The 22,043-nt window shown below is 51.6% G+C and overlaps 2 protein-coding genes across 3 annotated transcripts in view; one reads left to right on the top strand and one right to left on the bottom strand.

Annotated features, from left to right (window-relative positions):
- Positions 1 to 553: 553 nt before the first annotated feature.
- On the top strand, positions 554 to 11,795 carry ITFG2 (integrin alpha FG-GAP repeat containing 2). Of its 2 annotated transcripts, none has more exons than XM_012651050.1 (12): positions 554 to 769; positions 5,225 to 5,320; positions 5,897 to 5,938; positions 6,096 to 6,267; positions 6,964 to 7,103; positions 7,549 to 7,697; positions 8,077 to 8,174; positions 8,354 to 8,407; positions 8,481 to 8,590; positions 9,377 to 9,494; positions 10,557 to 10,730; positions 10,805 to 11,795. In XM_012651050.1, exons 1-12 carry the CDS (start codon positions 674 to 676, stop codon positions 10,906 to 10,908), a joined length of 1,353 nt encoding a protein of 450 aa, XP_012506504.1. In that variant the 5' UTR covers positions 554 to 673; the 3' UTR covers positions 10,909 to 11,795. The 2 variants fall into 2 exon arrangements, with proteins under 2 accessions (XP_012506504.1, XP_012506505.1); XM_012651051.1 differs by having other exon boundaries at positions 8,499 to 8,590; positions 10,805 to 11,421.
- A 1,746-nt stretch (positions 11,796 to 13,541) lies between these two features.
- NRIP2 (nuclear receptor interacting protein 2) overlaps positions 13,542 to 22,043 on the bottom strand; it is a 10,549-nt gene continuing 2,047 nt past the window's right edge. The window contains 7 exon segments of the mRNA XM_012651028.1: positions 13,542 to 13,634; positions 13,950 to 14,002; positions 14,260 to 14,381; positions 14,681 to 14,763; positions 16,044 to 16,193; positions 20,111 to 20,316; positions 20,319 to 20,576. Coding sequence (XP_012506482.1) covers positions 13,542 to 13,634; positions 13,950 to 14,002; positions 14,260 to 14,381; positions 14,681 to 14,763; positions 16,044 to 16,193; positions 20,111 to 20,316; positions 20,319 to 20,576 — 965 coding nt within the window.

Genomic DNA, 22,043 nt, shown 5'->3' with positions numbered 1-22,043 from the left:
GAACTCCTGAGCTCAAACAATCCGCCCGCCTTGGCCTCCCAGCATGCTAGGATTACAGGCGTGAGCCACCACGCCTGGCCTCACCATTGTTTCTTATAGCTGAATAGTACTCCATGATATACTTATACCACATTTTATTAATCCACTCATGTATTGATGGACACTTGGGTTGTTTCCACATCTTTGCAATTGTGAATTGTGCCGCTGTAAACATTGGAGTGCAGATGTCTTTTTTATAGAATGTCTTTTGTTCTTTTGGGTAGATGCCCACTAATGGGATTGCTCATTGCCATTATTAATATGACTCTCATGGATAGTCTGAAGGCGAGGAATCTTCATCGCCAGGGTAACAAAGGAACGGGTCAAGGTTATCAGGTCAAGCCCTAGAGAGCCCTGTTGCCAAGGCAACAGATCGGTCACGTCAGGGTTGGTCTACACTTGAGCGCCATCCCTCCAGCGAAAAGGACTGGCCCGTGGCACTGTCAGTCACATCAGTCCTGCAGAAGACCGCCCCTAGCCTCGGAAGACCCGCCTCCTCTCTAAGGTTAAGCGAGGAAGGTTCAGGCGGTGACGCAACTTTCCGCTTTAGGTGGCCTTCCGCTCCGGCGGCTGTCGGGAGGGGGCTCGGGGAACATTAAGTAGCGTCCCCGATCCCTCGGCCTTTGGAAGTGCCATGAGATCGGTTAGCTACGTGCAGCGCGTCGCGCTGGAGTTTAGCGGGAGCCTCTTCCCGCACGCAATCTGCCTCGGGGACGTCGACAACGACACGGTGAGTGCATGCGCACTGCGAGAGACGCAGCCTCGACCTGCGCAGGGCGGCCTGGGGCGGAGCGAGGCCGGGGCGGAAGCCGCCCTAGCGTGCCGCGTAAGCAGGGCGCATGCGCGCTGGCGCTAGCGTGGCGGGCTGTGAGAAAAATTTTGCTGATGGCCTCAGTGTCCGCACATCGTCACCGGATTAGTTGGTCTGGTATCCTGGAAGTATTTTTTTTAGCGTTACAGGTAGTTGGTCCCTCTGCCTAATTCAGTAACTTATTCACTGTGGGAGCCTGGTAAGCTCTAGTTGGCCAAGTTTCCTGGATTACTGCTTCTGAGTTAAGCCGCCTTCAGTGACTTCGCTTCTTAAATCACTTTACCTTGGAAAGATAATTCTTTTTTCAGTCGTAAATTGGAAATAATAATACCGCTGTGCCTATGGCTCCGCTCCTCCGAAGACTTCTCTGACCCTTTTCCTACCCTCAGAGAATTAGACACTCCCTCCGTGCTTAACACAGGCTGAAAACGCACCGCCGCTGCGGGTCAACTTGGCCCGGTGCGCGGCAGCAGGTTGATGTGTTTCTCTGGCTCGCCTCCCGTCTTGGCCTCTCGTCTTGGGGCGCCTCTGGCCGAGGCCACACTCGACCCCACCATCCCCGTCTTAATAATGTCAGTTTTCTACAGTGCCTGCTTCATAGTAGATGCAGGTGTCTGGCAACTTTAAAGTGCTACACCTTTGTTGAATTACAAAAACACTGTCCACCTACCTTTTCTTTCCTTAGCAGTCGTTCCTTTTCTCGTTGTTTAAATGAGTTAATACAGATCAACGAGGTAAAACAATGCCTGGCACACAGTTAATGGTCAGTAAGTGTTAGCACTGTAGTTGTTAGTATTCGATTCCATTTATAGAATCTTTATTGAACTGCTCATCGTGTGCCCAGGACTCTTGCTACATTCTGAGAATTAAAAAATGGTCAGGTGGGTGATAGTCACAAGAATGACAATATAATGAGGTACGTTGATTAAAATATGTAGAGGATTCTCTGGTGTCATTAAAGGAGATGGTGTCAAATGCTCTTTTTTCCAGACTATCTTTCATTCATTATCCATTTCATAATTTTTAATGCAAAGCACCGTATTGCTCTGCTCACCTCTGCCCTATTTCTCTACTCTGCCTCCCTACTTTTCATCCTCTCCTCCCCAACTGTTTTATGCTCTTTTCCTCCCACAAAATATAAGGGCTAAAGCATCCTCATTTCCCACTCTCCCTAATGTGAGGGAGAAGGTATTTTATGAGGCCTCTTTTGGCTTTACCTCCTCTAGGGAGGTAAGAGTTATTCTCGTAAATTTGTATTATGTTTTCTGGGCTTTCACGTTTCTTCATATGCCAAGTAGTACAATTTATTAGAAAACCAAGGGAGGCATTTTTAAACAGTAAATTAACAAAGTGACTTTAGATGTACATTATTTTCTATTTTACCTGATTGCCCTCTTCAATTAAAAGAGAAAAATATAGCTGGGTGTGGTGGCTCATCCCTGTAATCCTAGCACTTTGGGAGGCTATGGCAGGAGGATCATTTGAGTCCGGGAATTTGAGATCAGCCTGGGCAACATACGAGACCCCATCTCTACAAAAAAATTAAAAATTGGCCAGGTAGGTGGCACATGCCTATAGTCCCAGCTACTTGAGAGGCTGAGGCAGGAGGATCGCTTGAGCCTAGGAGTTTGAGGTTTCAGTGAGCCATGATGATGCCACTGCACTCTAGCCAGACAAGAGAGTGAGAGATGTCTCCAAAAAAAGAGAGAAAATACTTTTTTCATAACTTTATACAGTAGCTTTTTTGAAATTGTACTTCTCTAAGTGAATTGCACAGTTACACACCCAGTTCTGGAATATTAGGTATATTATACTACCTTTTTTTTCACCTGAGTTGTAAGCTCCATTATTTTAAATTCCATAAGGATTGGAATTTTTTTAATCTGTTTTTTCACTGCTGTATTCCCAGCACTTAGTACAGTGCCTGGCACATAGATAGCAAGCACTCAATAAATGGTTTTTGAATAAATGAGGATTATTATAAAAAGCATATGTATTTCAAAGCTTTGCCTGTTATTAGTAAATATAATTGAAAGAGGGCAAGTAAGTGTGATAGTTGGTGAGTGATCAGGGTGTGGTACACTTGGCTCACATGAGTATGGATAGAAATTTTGTTAGTAATTCCCAAAGCCAACATTTGGAGATTTGGGAACAGGAAAAACACTGATTTCAGCCTAATAAACCGTTGGCTTAAAGTTCTTTGAAACTGATTTATTAAGAAGCCAGAAATAAGATACACATGCTCTAGGACTGCCTACTGAAACCTGGCTACACCTGGGAAGAGAAAGCCTGCGGAAGGCTGAAGCAGATCATGGAAACATCTCACCTTCTTTTTCCTGTAGCATTTCTTTTTTTTTTTTTTTTGAGGCAGAGTCTCACTCTGTTGCCTGGGCTCGAGTGCCATGGCATCAGCCTAGTAGCCTCAAATTCCTGGGCTCAAGCAATCCTACTGCCTCAGCCTCCCAAGTAGCTGGGACTACAGGCATGTGCCACCATGCCCGGCTAATTTTTTCTATATATTTTTAGTTGTCCAGCTAATTTCTTTTTATTTTTTTAGTAGAGACGGGGTCTTGCTCTTGTTCAGGCTGGTCTCGAACTCCTGAATTCAAACGATCCACCCACCTCGGCCTCCCAGAGTGCTAGGATTACAGGTGTGAGCCACCTCCTGTAGCATTTCTGACTGATGGTGTACTCTTCAGCTGGGGTTCTTTAGTGTCACCGAATGACCTCCATAGGCCAAAGCCACGCTCAGCCACAGAGAATTAGAGCTGGTGGGAAGCAAGTGGGCTGCCCTGGAAATGTCCTCTTCCAGGAGGCCTGCCGCTGCCTCGCCTTCTGCCTGGCTGTGCCCATCTACGTGCTCGCTGCGCTTAGACACTGTTTTATGGTTTTATTCCTGTGTCAGTGCACCTGTTAAAGTGTGAGGGTCTTCTCAGCAGGGAGCCTGTGGCATTTATCTTTATACCCCCAACTGATTGTCCAGTTTTACCTGAAAACTGCTGGGCTGGACATTCTCTTTCATTCTGACTTTTGTTTCTTAGAAAAATCTTTTTTGTTATTTGTTCATTCACCAAACATTTATCTTGGGCCTACTGTGTACTATGGCATTCATTGAATGAATGTATTAAAAAAAAATTGAATTGGATGAAAGATGCTAAGTTCCCCAGCCTTGGAGGAGTTTAACTAGAGGCTAAAAAATCAGCTGGTATTAGTCCTATATGCCAATTACCGCTCCAACTGCTTTCCTCCGTCAGCTGGATTCTCACAACCACCTTCTGAGGTACATACTCATCATTCTCATTTTATAGACGAAAAAATTTAGGCAGAGAGAGCTGGATTCAAATCCAGGCAGTTGCATTCTGAACCTCTACACCATGCAGCCTCTCCCCTGGGTGCCTGCAGGAGTTCTTTCGGGTGCCACAACTGAAACATCAGGTGTAGAGGGTTTGACGTCAATAAACTTGTTCTATACTTCTATAATCTAATATTCTCACCAGAAACTCCCCTATTAAAAAAGAAATCAAAGATTCAAATAAATCACTATTAATAAATCCTAATTTGTTTCTAACGTTTCCTTACTATTGATCTGTTATCTCCTTGTGTCTTTTAGAATTAAATCTCTTGAGAGTCTAATATTAGTTCAGTCTATTTTGGGGGCAGGAAGGGGAGGTTGGCTGTACCTCCAAGAGGAAATCAGGAAGCTGTTGCAGAAGTAGGGTTTGAAGCCACCTGGTTTTCATCCTTAGCCCCTGAAAAGGGCAGCTGCCCGGACACAAATGGACAAAGGCCTTTATGCAGGGAGCATCCCTCCTGAGACCTTAGCCACCGCCTGGGGGCACTAGAGGCCCGGAGTGCGGAGCAACCCCTTCTCAGGCCCCACCATGCCCTGTGTGTTCCCACATGCACGCGAGATCCAAAGGCCTGGCTAGAGGCAGGAGGGCCCCAAGAGCTGGCATTGTCTTTTTATTTGGACCCTAATTAAATACAAAGTCTGAAGTTAGATTCTCCAAAAGTCCACTGTCTTGGGCTGTTTTCAAAACATGTCCATTTGTAATGATCAAATTAGAAGAGCTGAAGTCAGGCATGTGGGGCACAGAACTGCTCAGGTGTCAGACTTCCCTGAGATGTATCATAGATTCTGTGTAGCCCCCATCCCTCCAACCTCTCCTGCCTCCGATGCACACACCCACCCCTAAATGGACATAAAGAACTTCTGAGAAACTATGGCTATGCTGGTCTCAAAAATTTTTTAATAAAGTTGATAAAGATACGAGTTGAGGTCTTATGATTTTTCCAGGTTAGGCCAAGTAGAGAAGAGCTGGCAGTGGTTCAGCAGGACCCCATGTTAACACTCTCTTCTCTCTCTGTTTGAAGTTAAATGAACTAGTGGTGGGAGACACCAGCGGGAAGCTGTCTGTGTATAAGAATGATGACAGTCGGCCATGGCTTACCTGTTCCTGCCAGGGAATGGTCAGTATCTACCTCCCTGGGCCTTGAGGGAAGAAGTCCAGGTTCTGCCAAGGGTGAGCCCCACACAGGAGCTCACTAGTGTGTCCTGACTCCCCAGCTACTCAACCAGCCACTGCTTCCTGGCTAATTTGATTCGGGGAGGGCAGCCCCCAGGCGGCACTCCCATCTGTCTCCCCACATACACGAACACAAGCCTGGGTGTTTCCTCTGTTGTAAAATACCCTTGGTACTACTGGAAGTTGCCTACGCTTGTCTGATCTTACAAAATATAGTCAAAAACGGGGACAATAATTTGAATAAGCCTAGAAATATGATAGTCTAGCTATATTAGATACTGGGTTTTTGTTTTGTTTTAAGCTCAAATTGTCTTAACTGTCTTGGGGCTTCATATTGCCGTGTGGGTAAACAGAACCTGTATCACAGTGACTGAATTAATAAAGAACATCAATGTAGGTCACATGCACAAGTTTTCAGTGAATGACGGTAATTAGAAAACCCACCCCTTGTCACGCCGCAGGGATCAGGGAGTACCAGTCTTCCTCGGTGTCTCCCTGAGCCTCACTTTCTCTCTTACAGCTGACTTGCGTTGGGGTTGGAGATGTATGTAATAAAGGAAAGGTAAGAACTCTAGGGGACCTTGGGACTTTGGTGGAACTCCGAGGCCTTACCTTGGTCCCCACCTCCAAGTGGAAATCAGCTGAGGGTTGACCCCTGTGATGTAATTATCAGGATTATACCCAAACCTCCCTCCCCGGGCCACCTCTGTCTCTCCCAGAACCTGTTGGTGGCGGTGAGTGCTGAAGGCTGGTTTCACTTGTTTGACCTGACACCTGCCAAGGTCCTGGATGCCTCTGGACACCACGAGACACTAACGGGGGAGGAGCAGCGTCCAGTCTTCAAGCAGCACATCCCTGCCAACACCAAGGTCATGCTGATCAGCGACATCGGTGGGCATGGCTACCTTTGCAGGCAACCAGGACAGTCGGAGTCAGCGGGCACTAGGGCACATCCCAAGGGTTGGGGTGAGGGGGAGAGTTCATATTCGTTTGTGCACTTGTGATGTATTTAATGTCGAGTTACTGAGCTCCCATTATAAGCCAGGCATTACTCTAGGGACTGGGATTGCAAAGTGAATAAAGCAGACAAAAATCGCTGCCCTTGGACCTTACTAAGAAGAGACAGGAAAGAAACAATATCAGTTTTGAAGGAAATTAAATAGTATATCAGAAGGTAGTAGGTGCTGTGGAGAAAATAAATCACGGAAAAGGCTAGAGAGCGCTGAGGTAGAAGTCGCGATTTCCAGGGGAGCTGTCAGGGAAGTCCTTGCTGAGCAGGTGCTATTCGCTAAAAAACCGAAGGTGGCAAGAGGATGAGCAAGGCAGACGGGGAACTTGCAGGTGGCAGGTGTACAGCACGACTCAGCGCGGTCGCGTTGCATGTCTGAGGGCAGAGGGCAGATGGAAGCCGCGGAATAGGTGAACAGGTGGCATGTTCCAAGCGCGAGGAGAGGCAGGGGCAGGTGGCTGACTCAGGGTGTGTCAGGTGAGTAGAGCACGGCACGTCGGGCGTGAAGCTACACTGGCTACAGAGTGCCAGTGGGGCTGCGTGTGGGACTCCAAAGCCGTCTCATTCTCTGCCCGCAGATGGAGACGGGCTTTGCGAGCTGGTGGTGGGCTACACGGACCGTGTGGTGCGGGCTTTCCGCTGGGAGGAGCTAGGTGAGGGCCCTGAACACCTGACAGGGCAGCTGGTGTCCCTCAAGAAATGGATGCTGGAGGGTCAGGTGAGAGGCTGAGTGTGGGGTCTCAGGCGCCCAGGGAGCCGGGAGGAAGGCTTCCTGGAGGAGCCTGTGGGAGAACAGCCGTGGGACACGGCCAGGGTGGGAGGGAGGGAAAGTCACCCTGTTGAGAGACATCCGAAGAGATCATTTCCAACCAGGGTCTTAGGAAATTGCTAGCAGCAGGCAAAGAGGAAGGAACTGGGGTAAGAATGAGGAGTGTGAAGGGGGGTGTGGATCTGGACCCTAGCTGGGCATGCACGGGGGAAAGCAGATGGTCGTGTGGAGAGGACGGCGCCAGCCAGGAGCCCTGTGAGCGCGAGAATCCTGCTGCTACCCTTGAAGCCTGGAGGCTGTGCCCAGAGCCCCTGCCCCACCTCTCCTCTATTCTCTGCAGGGTCCTACTTCCTTGTCTCTCCATCCCCCTTTAAGCCTTGGTTTCCTGGTGCAGGTGGACAGTCTCTCAGTGACTCCAGGGCCTCTGGGTGTTCCCGAACTGATGGTATCTCAGCCAGGCTGTGCTTATGCCATTCTACTGTGTACCTGGAACAAGGACACTAAGTCCCCTCCTTCCTCTGAGGGGGCCACAGAGGGCAGTAGGTAAGGGCGTACAGGCCTCTAGGGTTACATGGAAGCAAGATGGGCTCCCAGGTGGCACATGGTAGTGAGATGGGTCTGCAGTTGACAGACTGCTGCATCTAGTTCCCAGCCTGGGCACCTCTGCCCCATTAAGGAAGATTATTCTGGGACCCGGGGATTCCTGGCCTTTAGCCTTACGGCACCTGAAAGAGGTTCTGAGATTCCAACCTTGCAGCCCCATCCCTCTCTATTCTATTTGCCCATGGGCCAGAGGGGGTCAGCAGTAGGTTCCAAGCTGATTCAAATCCGGAAAGCTCTTGCACGGATAGCAGCCACAAAGAGCCTGGAGAACTCAGCTCACTGGGCCTCAAGCTTGGCCTCCCTACCCTCCTGCCCACAGGGAGACCCCAGCTGCCCGAGATGTGGCGCTGCACCAGACCTCTGGCCGTATCCACAACAAGAATGTCTCCACTCACCTGATCGGCAACATCAAACAAGGTGAAGGTGGGGTGGGAGTGAGGGAGGGAGCTGGCGGGCAGCAGCAGCTCTGGAGGAGAAGAGAGCCAGGCCCTTCCCTCATGTCTGGTCCCACCCTGCTGTTGGCTGCCCCTCTTCTCATCACTCTGATCTTGCCCTGCCCTTCACATTTTCTTCTGGGCCTTCCGTCCTACCCACAGGCCACAGCCCTGAGAGTGGTGGCTCTGGCCTTTTTGCCCTGTGCACCCTGGATGGTGAGTAATGCTGGGATGGGGTGGGGGTTTTATGCCTATGGGGTCTGCTTGGGCCTGTGCCACCCACCCCCAGCCTGCGTCTGCCCCGCAGGGACACTGAAGCTTATGGAGGAGGCAGACAAGCTGCTTTGGTCAGTGCAAGTGGATCACCAGCTTTTCGCCCTGGAGAAATTAGATGTCACGGTGAGTGGAAAACCTGGTAGAGCAGAGCATTCTTGCCTCCTTCCCAGACGAGATGAGATTTAAAATAGGCCATTCTCACATCCCAGTTGACTCCCAACCTTTATCTTACGTCTCTTCAGAGATGCAGAGTAAGAGGAAACACATTCAGATGGTCTAAATCCATCTGACGTGAATTTGTTTCCTCTTTACTTTGCAGTGTTTAACACCATACTGTGCTGATGGAAAATCTATCATTTCTATACCTGTCAGTAGAAGTAATAGCCCCAAAGAAAAACGAGTTACTATTAGAGTCTAAAAGTGAGTTATTAGTCCCAACTGCAGACGTATGTTTCAAAGTTTTTCTTTTCAATATGTGAAAAAGAAAACAGTGCGCCTGTTTAATCGCACAGTGGCCTGTGAATCAGCAGGTGGGCGCCACCCCGATGCATGCTTGATGCTTTAGGGGCATGAGGTTTTGAAGGCAGGTGGAATGGGCTGGGTTTGAGTCCTTACTCTGCTGCCTCCTGGCTGAGGGTCCTTGGGTGAGTGACTTTATGTCGGTATGCTGGATGACATTGGGAATGATAACGCCACCTCCCCAGGATTGTTGTGAGCATTATGCACAGTGCCTCATTCGACAGCCCCTTCTGGCCTACCACGTGGGAAAAGTTCTTCCCCAGCTCGCAGTTTGTCAGTGAGAGTCAAGTACGTAGCTCCTTTGTATTCATCCAGCTGCCATCATCAAATCTCTTTCTACAGCGACTCCTTGCCACTCCTACGGCCTTGTCTCTGGCCTTTCTTTTTCAGGGCAACGGGCACGAGGAGGTGGTTGCCTGTGCCTGGGATGGACAGACGTACATTATCGATCACAACCGCACTGTCGTCCGCTTCCAAGTGGATGAAAATATCCGTGCCTTTTGCGCAGGTGGGACCCCTGCCCCAGGCCCCCTCTCTCACACACTTAAGTTGGATAGCGTGTTAGCATGTTAGATAAATGTTTGCCTCTCAGTGCCACTCGACGGATCCCCAATGCAAGTCTTCAAGAACTCATAGGTTCCCCAGCTCTCTCCTTTGAGGGTGATGGGTGGGTGCTACGTTGCCATCTTGACAGTTTTAAATAAGAAGAAATAAAAAGCAATGAGTTCACCATCTCTGAATATTTTAAAGGACGGAATGAGTTCTTGTCATCTCTGTCTGGGATGTGTGAAGACATCAGGAAGTTCTTTTCCATCTGAGCATGCCAGAACTCTCTTAAGAAAATTCTGCCAGAGCATTTTCATTAGTTCTAAATCAGGGACCTTGGAAGGCAGCACTGACTCCTTGGGTGACTAGGGGATGTGTTTGGTTACTAAAAATGAGAAGAACCGAGCGGTGCTCTGGAGTGCACACTCCGGTGACCTGAAAGGTTAGTCCATGCTCCTTGGAAGAAGAGAGCAACACCTCAGAGAAGCCTTACTTTCCGACCACACTGTGTTACCCGCCCCCTTGGACTAGCAAGGCTGTCCCTCATTACTCCAGAGATATCACTAAGATGGGAAAATCAACAAATATCACCTTTTTGGATGCTGTTCTGCCTAGGTTTTTTTTTTTTTTTGCCATTTTTTAAAAATTTCAGCCTATTATGGGGGTACAAATGTTTAGGTTACATATATTGCCTTTGCCCTACCCGAGTCAGAGCTTCAAGCGTGTCCATCCCCCAGACGGTGCGCACCGCACCCATTAGGTGTTTGTATACCCATCCCCTCCTCCCTGCCTGGTTTTTGTTACTATGCTTTTTCCATATCTGGAATGGGACAGAGATTTTCACGTCTTACGTATTTTACTGGCTTCCCAACAAAGGAAGAAATAGAAAGAGGGCCTTTGGTTCTTTGCCTGATGGCAGTGGGGGGCCGAAAGTGCTGACTCTGAGGTCTGTGTCTTGCTCTCTGATTGCCCACAACCGGGACTGGAACTTCTTGGCCTTTGTCTCACTGCCCACATCTTCCAGGCCTGTACGCCTGCAAAGAGGGCCGCAACAGCCCCTGCCTCGTGTACGTCACGTTCAACCAGAAGATCTACGTGTACTGGGAGGTGCAGCTGGAGCGGATGGAGTCCACCAACCTGCTGAAACTGCTGGAGGCTGAGCCGGAGTACCGCAGCCTGCTGCAGGAGCTGGGCGTGGGTGAGGACCAGGAAAGCCAGGCCTGGGTGCCCAGGAGACCCGCAACCTCTTACCCGCCCCTTTCTGCCCTGCAGATCCTGAGGACCTCCCTGCAACCCGTGCCCTGCTTCACCAAACCCTCTACCGCCCGGCCCAGCCAGCACAGCGCGCCCCCTCAAGCCTCCAGGATCCCCCCTAGCTGGACCTGCCCTCGCAGCTGGTGAAGCACCCCTCTGAGCCCCGCCCCACCCCCACCCCCAAAGGTGTCCATGGTATTGGCAGGATAGGGAATATATATTGTAGAGGAGCAGGATTTCACTCTGGGCACGAAAGATGGTGGCAACCCTAAGGTGACTGCAAACTGTAGATTCCGCGGTCTTTTTGGTGAAAAAAAAAGACAAACTGACTCTCTGTCCATTCCTCATGGAGCTCACCTATCACAGCAGCAGGGTCATGGGACCCTGGCCTTGTTCCAAATCATCTGGAATGTGCCACCTCCTCCCCCAAGCTCCCTACTCTCACTGTGTAGAAAACAGAGACTTGTTTGTGAGGAGGGAGCTCCAACCTTTTGCATGGCCCCAGCACGCTACGGAAACCAGGCTTCGGGCCCAGGGAAGCAGTGGCGGTAAGGGCTCCACCCCACCCTCAGCACCATCTGCCCCGGCCCAACTCCAAGCCATTGACATTGGTAATTACAGGAATGGCAAACTGTTTGTTTTCAGGGGTCTTTCAGGATATTTGACCGTCTGGTCTGCCTTACGTTCCTAGCAACACGGAGATGATTTTCCTCCATTTACCGCAGCAGCTGGGACAGTGTTTTCTCACGCTGCTCAGTCCTTCAAGTATCCTGTGGCTGCACAGGCCTTGCTCCCATTCCCCCACCCCAAACGGATTATTGCCTGTGAGACAGCAGACGTTTAAAATTGGATGCAGGTTCAGAATTATATCTTGGGCCATTTATGTTCCATTTGCTCCTGGTTCTCTGTGCTCTAAATCAGTGTTTTGCAAATTGTAGGCTGCAGTCCTTTGGTGGGTTGTGGCTGGCATTTTTGAAAGAAGTAGGGTAGAATAAAGTAAAATAGAAAATAACGGAATCCATGGCTCACAGCCTAGGTATTATTTTGTGACACTGTGTGCATGTGTGTGTGCTGAGTGCACTGTATAGTGTATTTCCCACTGTGAGCTGGGGGCGCAGGAGTTTGAAGGCCATTGCTCCCCATTAGACTGACCCCGGTCAGATGAGTCCACCTGGGGAGGGGCTCACGTTCCCATTTCCTCTCTGTATGGGAATAAGGGCAGAGATACCACTCAGCTCCTGATAGGCAGGGAGGAAGACTAGAGACGAGCGTCGGCGTGGAGAAATAAGGGTTTATTCCAATGGGGAAGCAGCTGGGTCGGGGGCCTGCCACTGGGCCTGGGGTCTGCAGTCACAGAAGCAGCAGGAGGCAGACGGAGAAGGACACAGTGAGACCCAGGCAAGCGGAGCTCATGGGGCAAGGCAGTGAGGGACAGGGAACAAACCCTTTGGGATTTGAGACCAGGTGCCATGACATGTGATGAGTGAGGCCCTCCCTTTCGTTGTGCGAGCAGGGGACTCTGCTGAGAAAGGTGAGGCCAGGCATCATGGGGCCGCGTCCTACTGCTTCTCTAATCCGATCCTACTCCAGGCTCGAGATTCTATTCTCAGCCCAAGGGCCCTAGTTCCCTGGTTCAGGTTAGTTACACCATTGTCTTTCTCTACCCCAATCCATGATTTGAGAGACTCGAACCAGCCAGAAAAACACTCAGGGGTCTGGCTTCTTAAGGTTTCCATTCTCGAAGTCAAAAGAGCCTCAGTCTTCTTGCTTTGGCTCAGAGCCTGGCAGAGGGATGGAAAGCCACTGATTCCAGGACCAGGCAAGCTTAAGCTCAGGAGACTAGAGATACGGGGCAGGAAGAAAGCTTAATGAGGTGGCTAGTTGTAGAACTAAGAAAGAATACTGGATAGGTTAAGTTCAAGTGCTGACAAGCCCACCATCCTTTCCACCACGCAGGGGCCGTTCTCTACAGGGCGTTCCACACACAGCCCCAAAGGTCAGGGGTGCAGTGGGTACAGAAAGCGAGTGGAGAAGGATTAATAATTGGAGTCAGTATCAGAGGTATATCCAAGGTTTCACACAGGGTAATCAAACAAAAGCTGGCATCAGGCATTGCAACCCCCAAAACAGTAACTAATAAAGGCCATCAGCCTTCTGAGCTGGACATGCCCGCACTAACTCACCTTCTCTGCTGTATTGAATTAGTCTGTGTGACGTTATATCCCCCTGCTGTGAGCAGACATGCACAGAATCAGAGAGGCGGCACCAGAAGGGCCAGGGACCCGGCTGGGGAGGTGTGGCAGTCTAGTTGCGAGAGATGATGGGCCCCAGAAGGTGAGGAGAGATGTGGGGTGCAGGCGGTTGTGTAGAGTTTGGGGAGGGCAGGCGAGAATAGCAGTCGGCGCAGCCTTTGGCTCAGGCTGGTTCCTGCCATGCTGAGGGCCAAGAGGGTACCCCGTTTTGCTTAGGACCCTTTCTGCAGTCCTGGTTGCCTGTGCTCTCCTTGGAAGGGGAATGAGAGGACAGGGACACCAGAACCCTGGAATCAGGGGCCCTCCGTGAAAACTCGCAGGGGACAGGACAGCTGCTGAGAAGCAGAGGAGTGTGGCCGGCTGGGGGAAATGGGATGGGGGTCAGGCTGGTAATAAAAGGGACAGATACAGTAGTCCCCAGCCACCTGGCTCTAGCAGCCCCTTCCCCACCCGGCTCTTGCCCTAAGGCAAGGTCTTTCCCTGGGGACTGACTGGGGCGGTGGTCACTGGCCAGGCTCTTGGTGGGAAGGCAGGAAGGGCAGCTCCGAGCACGGGGCCCTCAGCCGCAGCACTCCGCGTTCCAGGTCGATGCAGCACTGTGGAGCGTGGGGCAGGTAGCGTGAGGTCACCTCAGCCGGTCACCTGTCTCCCTGCCCGCTCTTTTTTGTCCCCCCCACTAACCACAGCTTCCACCTGCTCTTTGCTCCACCCCCATTCCCATTTACCTGGACCCCACAGGGGGGACTCGGTTCTCTGGATTTTTCGCTTACGGGTAACTAAGGAACCTCTAAGGAACCGAAGAGACTTGCACATCTCCAAGTCTCTCAGAACCCGGTCCGTGCTTCCACACCTGCGCCTTCTCCCTCTTTTTCCCAGCACCCTGGGTCAGGCCCCGAGTGTGGGCGCCTTACCTTGAGAGAGAGCAGGGTCTGCAGCCCCAGACAGAATTCAGGACTCTCGACATCTGCAGGAACCGTTTGAAAACAGAAGGGACTGAAGGCGCCCAGTGATCACTGCTGCCCTCCTCTCAGCCCTCACCCCTTCTCTGCCCCCACATCCCCCGCGCCCCAGCTCTGAGGATGTTGGCACAGAGTTGGGGATAACCAGAGCGTCTCTAGGGCACCTTGTGCTGGCAAGGGCTAAACGTCTCTGCCTCTGCCCCACCCAGAAGAGAAAGGCAGAAGAGGTGAGAAGCTGGGCCATCGAGGAGGGAGGACTTACCCACCACCTGCGCTGAGCATGCCACGGTCTCCTGCCCTAGCTGTAGCTCCAGCTGCTCCACCTGGGTTGGGGGCTCAGGTGCCAGGTCCCCAGCTGGGACTTCTAGGACCCTCTTCCCTAACCTGTGGTTGGGAAGCAAGGGTTATGGCCACCAGTGCCCCCACCAGCTCACCCACTCCCATTAATCAGCTAATGTCCCCGTCTACTGTACTTCGGGTTCTCCTCCGATACCTCCGCAGGGCTGAATCCTTGTCTTCTCTGCCAGAGTCTCCTAGCCGCTCTTTTCTTAAATAACAGCTTTATTGAAATATATACCCTAAGATTCACTTTTTTAGAGTGTCCAATTCGGTGGGTTTTAGTATATTCACAGAGCTGTGCGCCCCTCCCCCACGCCATCCACGTGTTTGGGCCACACTCTTACCCCAGGCGGCTGAGGCAGCCCGCGGAGATCTGATTGTGCTGGGTGCCTGTGTCCACGGCCACTCTGAGCAGCTGGTCCCGGCACTGAGGAAGAGGGATCGTGGTGGATCATGAGTGCCCAGGAGGAGGGACTGGGGTTGGGTCCTTCAATTTTCCTAGCCCTTCGATGGGTTCCCTTCTAGGAATGAGCGGAGGGGATAAACCGAGTCTTTGCTTGTTTGTTTCCTTGTTCTTCGCAGAGTGAAATAAACTGGGTCATTAAAACTGATTTTTGTACGATTCTTACGCGTGAGGCAAAATTGACTCTCAGGTAAAGGAATCAAACCAGGAAGTGGAACTATATATGGTGAGTCCATAAGTTTGGGAAAAATCTGGCCAGAAATGGAGATGTTTGTTTAGAGGAATCCTTGGGAGGCTGAGGCCTCCTGGCTGGAGAACTCCAGGTTGGGAATAGAGGAGGGATGAGAAGACTGGGATCCCTTGCTGGGAAGCTCAGACGTGAATAACCAAGAGGTCCACCGCTGGAAACCAAGGAAGACAAGTTCACTTTCTTTGGGGTATGTATGAACATTTTGGTGTACATGTGAAGATACACACACACCCCAAGTTTTCTCATTCCAAACATTTATTGGACACCTACTGTGCATGAGATATATCACTGGAAGGCACGTCAATGAATGCTGTTCTTCAGGAGTCTAAAGGAGGTAAGATGTTACTACTGTACGGTAGAAAGTTTTAAGGTCTGTAAGAGGATGTGAGCAAAGTGCCTAGAGGTTGAGAGGGAGGAAAGGCTGTTTCTGACTGGGGAAATCAGAAAAGGTTTCAAGGAGGAGGTAACATCTGAGCTGGGCCTTAAAAAATTATAGAAGAATGTGGACATAGAATGGTTGGAAAGCAAGAAGAGAGCCATCCAGACAGAAGAAATGCTGGGCAAAGATGGCAGCAGAGGACCAGTGGGCATTTACTGGGAATGGTTCAGTAGGGACTGGGCAGTTAAGTGGCTCCAGAGATGACAAGGCTGTCGCCTTGGCGCGCATAAGCTTATTCCAAGAGAGTTGCATTGTCCATACATGCACACGCCATTTGTATATGTAGAGCACACTGAAGAGTATTTAGGTATTCACATTTAAATATTATACTTTGATCAAGGAAAGGGGGTAGAGTAATGATGGTGACTGATGGAACTGCACAGATGGAAGATGGGGTGAGGCAGGGAGGAAAGAAGATAGAGGTCCCCATATTTAGGTCCAGGCTATGGGGACGGTGCCTTTTCTCTTTCCTCCCTCCCTTACCAGTCAGGACAGAAAGGAGCCAGCTGCAGGGTAGGGCTGTTGATGAAAGTCGCTGCCTAGGAGTCCTCTTACCTTGCAGTTGACCAGAAGAGCTGGGATCTCTGCCCTGCTGGGCTTCCTGCTTTCCTGGCCATGAGCCAGGGCTTGCACCAGGGGAGACTCCCCCAGAAGCCGACTCTGGTTTCCCTCCACCAGGCGTCTCTGGATCACGCTGTGTGGCTGCTGGCTCCATCACAAAACATGAAGGCAGGCAAGTCTAAACCCAGGTATCCAGGCCACTCGGTCCCCGCCTTAGCTATCCCAGGATGCCCTCCCGAGACCCCCCAGACCTGAGTCTCAGTGAGAAAGTGGCAGAAGCTTAGCCAAGGATCCCACCAGTCAGATAATTAAAGCAGTGAGCCCCAATATCAGATCATGCCATTTTTCTGGGACTCCAATAGATTGCTCAGCAATAAAGAAAGGGGAAGAGTCACGCTTGTAATCCTAGCACTCTGGGAGGCTGAGGCGGGAGGATCGCTTGAGCTCAGGAGTTTGAGACGAGTCTGAACAAGAGTGAGACCCTGTTTCTACTAAAAATAGAAAAAATTAGCCGGGCATGGTGGCGCATGCCTGTAGTTCCAGCTACTCAGGAGGCTGAGGCAGGAGGATCGCTTGAGCCCAGGAGTTTGAGGTTGCTGTGAGCTAGGCTGACGCCGCGGCACTCTAGCCCGGGCAACAGAGCGAGTCCCTGTCTCAAAAAAGAAAGAAGGAAAGAAAGAAACGGGAGGAGGAGAACGGTCCATTCTAGGTTAGACCTATTGGCTGAACAGATATTTCAAGAACTAGTATTATGATTAGGGGAAATTTTATCTCAAACCTATATCACTTTTTTATTTACTAAGAGGTTTTTTTTTTCTTCCCCTCTGACCTCATCCTTCAATGGGCTGCAGATCCCAGGGTTGATGGTACGATGAAAAGAAGTAACAAAGTCTTCAGAACTAGGGTGCCAGGAGTCGTCCTTGACCTCTCTATCCACAACCACCCCACCCCGTCCAGTCGCTTCCTAGATTCTGCCAGTTTTGCCTCCTGTCTTTATGGAGTTCATCCCTCCTTCCTGTTCCTGCCTCTGTCCCAGCCTCCCCGCAGCTTCCTGATCACTGGAACACCCTCCTAAATTCTTCGGAACCTGCCTCCAGGCCTGTTGTTTTCCAAATACACCTACTGGAAGCCTCAGACTAGCTTATCTAAAACCTTTGCTACTCGAAAGGGCGATGCTCAGATCAGCAGCTTTAACATCACTTCGAAGCTGTTAAAAACGCAGAATCTCAGACCTACCGAATCAGAAGTTTCATTCTGACGAGACCGCCAGGTAGTTTGTGTACACATTAAAGTTTGAGAAGCACCAAAGTAAAACAAACTAACCATGTTACTTCCCTGCTTTAAATGTATCGAGGATCCCCCCAGCCCCCCTCAATTGCTTACAGGATAGAGCCCAAAGTTTTGAAGGTGGTCCATGGCCCAGGTGACCCAGCCGCTGCCTCCCGTCCCCCCACATTGGCCCCAGCAACACCGCTCCTACCAGGCTGATTTTTGCCTCTGTGCCTTTGCCCCATTCCCTCTCCTTCTGTGACTCTTCCCAAGGCCAGCTGGATGGCTGGCTTTACACGCTTCGTTAGGGAGAGAGGTTTTTATTTTAAGTTTGGGATTCCATGTGCATCCTGTAATTAGTGCAGGATTTACCTCTTCCAGCCTCCCCTCTCGGACCTCTTCATGCCCCTGCCCCGCACACCGGGCTGGGAGCCCTTCTTGTATCTCCCCTGGCCATGCTTCTCACAAATTTTGTTTTGTTTTGTTTTTGTTATTAGAGACACGATCTCGTTCTGTCGCCCAGGCTGGAGTACAGTGATGCAATCAAACTCCTGGGCTCAAGTGATCCTCCTGCCTCAGCCTCCCGAGTAGCCAGGACTACAGGTTTGCACCACCACGCCTGGCTAATTTGTTGTAGAGACAGGGTCTTGATACGTTGCTGTGGCAAACAAACTCCTGGTTCTCCTACTTCGGCCCCTCAAAGTGCTAGGATTACACACGTGAGCCACCGGCCTGGCCTGTCACAAATATTATTTATGGATTTCACTCCTCCATCAACCCCGAGAGCCCCTGAGGTCTGTATCTCATTCATCTCTATATCCTAGGGCATGGCTCAACATATAGTCGGCACTCAATAAATGCTTGCTGTGCAATGACCGTGTCCCCCAGGCTCCACCTGCCCTCCCTCCCTGGGAGCCTGGGATTGTTTTTAGACTCTTGGCTCAGTGAGGCCCTTGAGGTTGCTCGGCAGCAAGGCTGCCATGCCAGCAAGAGGCCCGCGCTGGGAAAGAGGAGAGCCCTGGGACTGGCCAGAAGGCAGGGCTCTGCGGTTCCCATGTCCTTCCACCTTTCCCACGGTGGACACAGGCTTCAGGGCTCTCCCACGGTTGCGCAGTTTGCTCCAGAGCTATCCTGGGGAGGGAGACAATGGGGTTCTCCCTAACAGTTGTATCTTTGCTCCCAAAGCCACAGTAGGTGCCAGAGATCCATTTGGGAGACCCCAAGGTGCAGGGAAGAGGTGGGAAGCTCAGGTCTTTCTCATCAGAAGGCTGAGCCTGCCACTCTGGGATGGCAGTGTTTATAGAGCATCTTCTCCTGGGCCACACGGGCGTAGGATGGTCCCCAGCAGATATAGAGGCTATAGGGTTCTAGCCAGTGGAGCCAAAGAATCTGCTTCCCTATTCCATCCCTGTTTCTCAGCTGTGCTTGCTGTGTCTGCAAGGAGGAACAAGCCCCTGGCAGTTCTCTGAATTGAAGTCCTCAGACCACTCACTTTTCCCCTTTGGGGGCTGCTGGGATGTGGCTAAGGGATTGCCCAGCCTCCTGGCTGGGTTTCTAGAGGGGTAACCCAGGCTGGGAGGGGTCTGGAAAGGTAGGGCTAGGTCGGGAGAGGCAATGAGGGGCTGCCTTGGCCCCCAGGTTCCTGGGGCAGAAGCAGCTGCTGGGGTGGCCTCAGTCCAGCAGACATGCCTCATATCTCTCAGGGCGCCCTGCCGAGCACCTCTTCTTAGAGCCTCCGACCAGAAGAGGAGCGCGGGACCAGGGTGCTCCCAAGCCCTTCTACAAAGGCTTTCCTCTCTTCTCTGGCTCAGAGGCCAGATGTATTGCATATTTTCTGAATCCTGCGGATCTTACTTCATCTCTCAGGCTAAATGGAGTACTAGCTGGAGGGATAACAATGGCATTTTAGATGGCGCCGTCTGGTAGCCAGGCACTGTTCTAAGTGCTTTGTATGTATTAGCCCATGTAAACTCTCCCAACAACCCTACAAGGTAGACACTCTTAATTTTGTCCTCGTTTAACAGGTGAAGAAACTGAGGCACGGAGACATAAAATAACTTGCCCAAGTTAGCAAGTGGCAGAGCCAGGATCTCATCTCAAGCCAGTGGCTCCAAAGGCCCTGCTCTTAACCCCCGGCTCTCGGAGGGGACCAAGGCCTGTATGTGCAGCTGTGCCCTGGCCCACCCTGCTCTGGAGGCAAAGCTGCTGCCAGGTGGAAGGGAGGAAAGGAGCCTGGCAGGGCCATTCCGCCTAGGAAGGAGGGCGGGCACACTCATGGAGATGGGGGTGCGGGGAGAGCCACGTGGAGCCCCGACGCCCTGAAAAGAATGGAGCCCCTCGATGCTCTGACTCTGAGGGGAAGGGCCCACGAATGAACAGCCCTGGTATGAGGGAATCGGGGAGAGCAGGGAAGTCACAGCCCCGAACTGGCCAGGCCCTTCCGGTCTTAGTCCACTGCTCCAGAGGGTCCCTGGGTCCCTGTGAGCCCTGCTCCTACACAGCACGGCTGCTCACCACCCAGGCCTCGGGCTACCAGCGGGAAAGGTGGGGGAAGCTGAGCAGTGAGGACAGCGTCGCTCAGAGCTACCCAGCCACGGGGACATGCCCGCGAGGAGCCCGAGAGTGGCCGGGTTAAGCCCTCGGGTTGGCAGGACCATCTCTCCCCGTCTCAGCGAGGGAGGGGACCCCAAGGCTGCGGGTCCACGCTGCACGGCCCTCCCACCCTGACCTCAGGATCTGGGGAGCAGAGAAAAAGGGACTTCCCGGCTGGGCAGGGGCGAGGGCAGCCTCACCAAGTCCTTGGAGGTGCCGAGCCTCTTGAGGCTGTCCAGCGGGAGCAGGTCCGCCGAGTCCTTGTGCAGGAACTGGGTGGCCTGTTTGAGCCGGCGCTGCTGGCCCAGGTGGGCTCGGTCCCGAAGCTCTGCCTGCTGTCCCGTCCTCCCGGCGTCCCCCTCGTCTCTCCTGGCCTCCCGCCTCGCGCTCATGGCCCCTGCGGGGACGAGGGGGCTGGGGGCGTCTGAGGGGGCTTCCCCTGCGTCCCCCTGCTTCTTCCTGCCAGCCTCGGGTCGGGGTTGCCGCTCCGCTTCTCACGCGAGGGTCTCGGCGGGAGGAAGAGAGGCAGGAAAGAAACGAGGTGCAGCAGCAGCGCGGCAGGCGCCGGTTTCCCGAGGCTGCAGAGGAGGAGCGAGGCTCCAGCCGGAGAAGCCAGCCCCAGGGCAGGGGGAGGGCTGGCAGGGCCGCGGCTGCAGTTCTGGGGTCCTGCTCGGAGCGGGCGGGGGCGTGAGTGACGGCGCTGCAAACTGCCAGGGCGCCGTGCCGGGTCGCTGGCGCGGAAGTGCGTGCACCGTGGGGGCGGCAGCCTGGCGGCGTGTGTGCGGGACGCAGGCGGCACGGCCCGTGCGCGTGGCCCCCGCCCTGCTCTGCACCCCGGGGCTGCCCGGCTGTGTCCTCCACCGGCGTCTGTGCAGCCGGGGGCTGGGGTGCAGGCTAGTAACTGTGTTCAGAGCACAGCAGGGAGCCATGAAAGGGCCCGTCCTTCCTCTCCTCCCCCTGAACGCAAGAGGCTTCACCCTCCTGGGTCTCTCCTTCCAGCGTAGCAGATGTCAGAGTCTTCAGCTAATTGATCCTGGCTTCTGTGTCCCAGGGGATGGCAAAGGCAGCCCTGAATCTCCCAAGTAGGGCCCCAGCTTCTCAGTCTCCTTTATGTGAGTGTTCTCAAGTACTGCCTCTTTTAAAAAGTTATATTTCAAACATGTAGAAGTTGTAAAGAATAATATAACTAATGTTTTAATTTTTTTTTCTTTTTTTTTTTTAGAGACAGGGTCTTGCTCTGTCACCTAGGCTAGAGTACAATGGCCTGATCATAGCTCATTGTAACCTTGAATCCCTGGGCTGAAGCGATCCTCCTGTCTCAGCCTCCTGAGTAGCTGGGACTACAGGCACATGCCACCACACCCAGCTAACTTTTCTCTTTTTTTTTTTTTACAGATGGGGTCTTCCTATGTTGCTCAGGCTGGTCTTGAACTCCTGGCCTCAAGTGATCCACCCACCTCAGCCTCCCAAAGTGCTGGGATTATAGGCATGAGCCACCAATGCCCAGCCACCAATACTTTTTATTTACCACCTAGTAAATCAAGTTAAATTACCAATACGATCGAAGCTTCCTGTGTTCCTCCCCTTCTCCCTCCTGAATTTGGTATTTATCATGACCATATTCTTTATACTCTTTATACATATACTTGTATATGTATCCTAAGCAATATGTCATGATTTTGCCCCACCCGCTGTATATATTCTTCTGCAATTTGCTCTTTTTTGCTCAGTATTTATTAGTGAGATTCATCCATGAGATATGCATAGCTCTAGTTAATCTACTTTAACTGCCGTGTAATATGATATTCGAATATATAAATGCATTACATTCAGGAAATTTGGGTTATTTTTTACTTTTTGCTCTTACAAACAATGCTTCTATAAATATTTTCGCAAACATCTCTTGGGGCACCTGTGCAGGCTTAATTGCTGGGACATCAGATACATGTCTTTGCCTTTTTGGTATATTGCCAATTTGCCCTCCAAAGCATTTATACCAACGTACGCCCCAGACAGCAGCGTGTGGGGCTCCTCAGGTTCCACGTCCTCACCAGCACTTGATGTCAGACTTTTGATAGCCCTGGCTCATCTGTCATCAGATTTTTCTCTCTAGCCTTTCATCTTTTTTTTTTT

The sequence above is a fragment of the Propithecus coquereli genome, unplaced genomic scaffold, assembly GCF_000956105.1.
Source record: "Propithecus coquereli isolate 6110/MARCELLA unplaced genomic scaffold, Pcoq_1.0 Scaffold346, whole genome shotgun sequence".
NCBI classification, from domain to species: Eukaryota; Metazoa; Chordata; class Mammalia; order Primates; family Indriidae; genus Propithecus; species Propithecus coquereli.
The sequence above is the reverse complement of the archived record's forward strand: the minus strand, read 5'-3'. Positions and strand labels throughout refer to the sequence as shown.

Coding starts and splice junctions, on each gene's coding strand:
- ITFG2 (XM_012651050.1), top strand. CDS start 674: ATGAGATCGGTTAGCTACGTGCAGCGCGTCGCGCTGGAGTTTAGCGGG. Junction 7,104..7,548: donor AATGGATGCTGGAGGGTCAG/GTGAGAGGCTGA, acceptor TTCCTGGTGCAG/GTGGACAGTCTCTCAGTGAC. Junction 9,495..10,556: donor TATCCGTGCCTTTTGCGCAG/GTGGGACCCCTG, acceptor CACATCTTCCAG/GCCTGTACGCCTGCAAAGAG.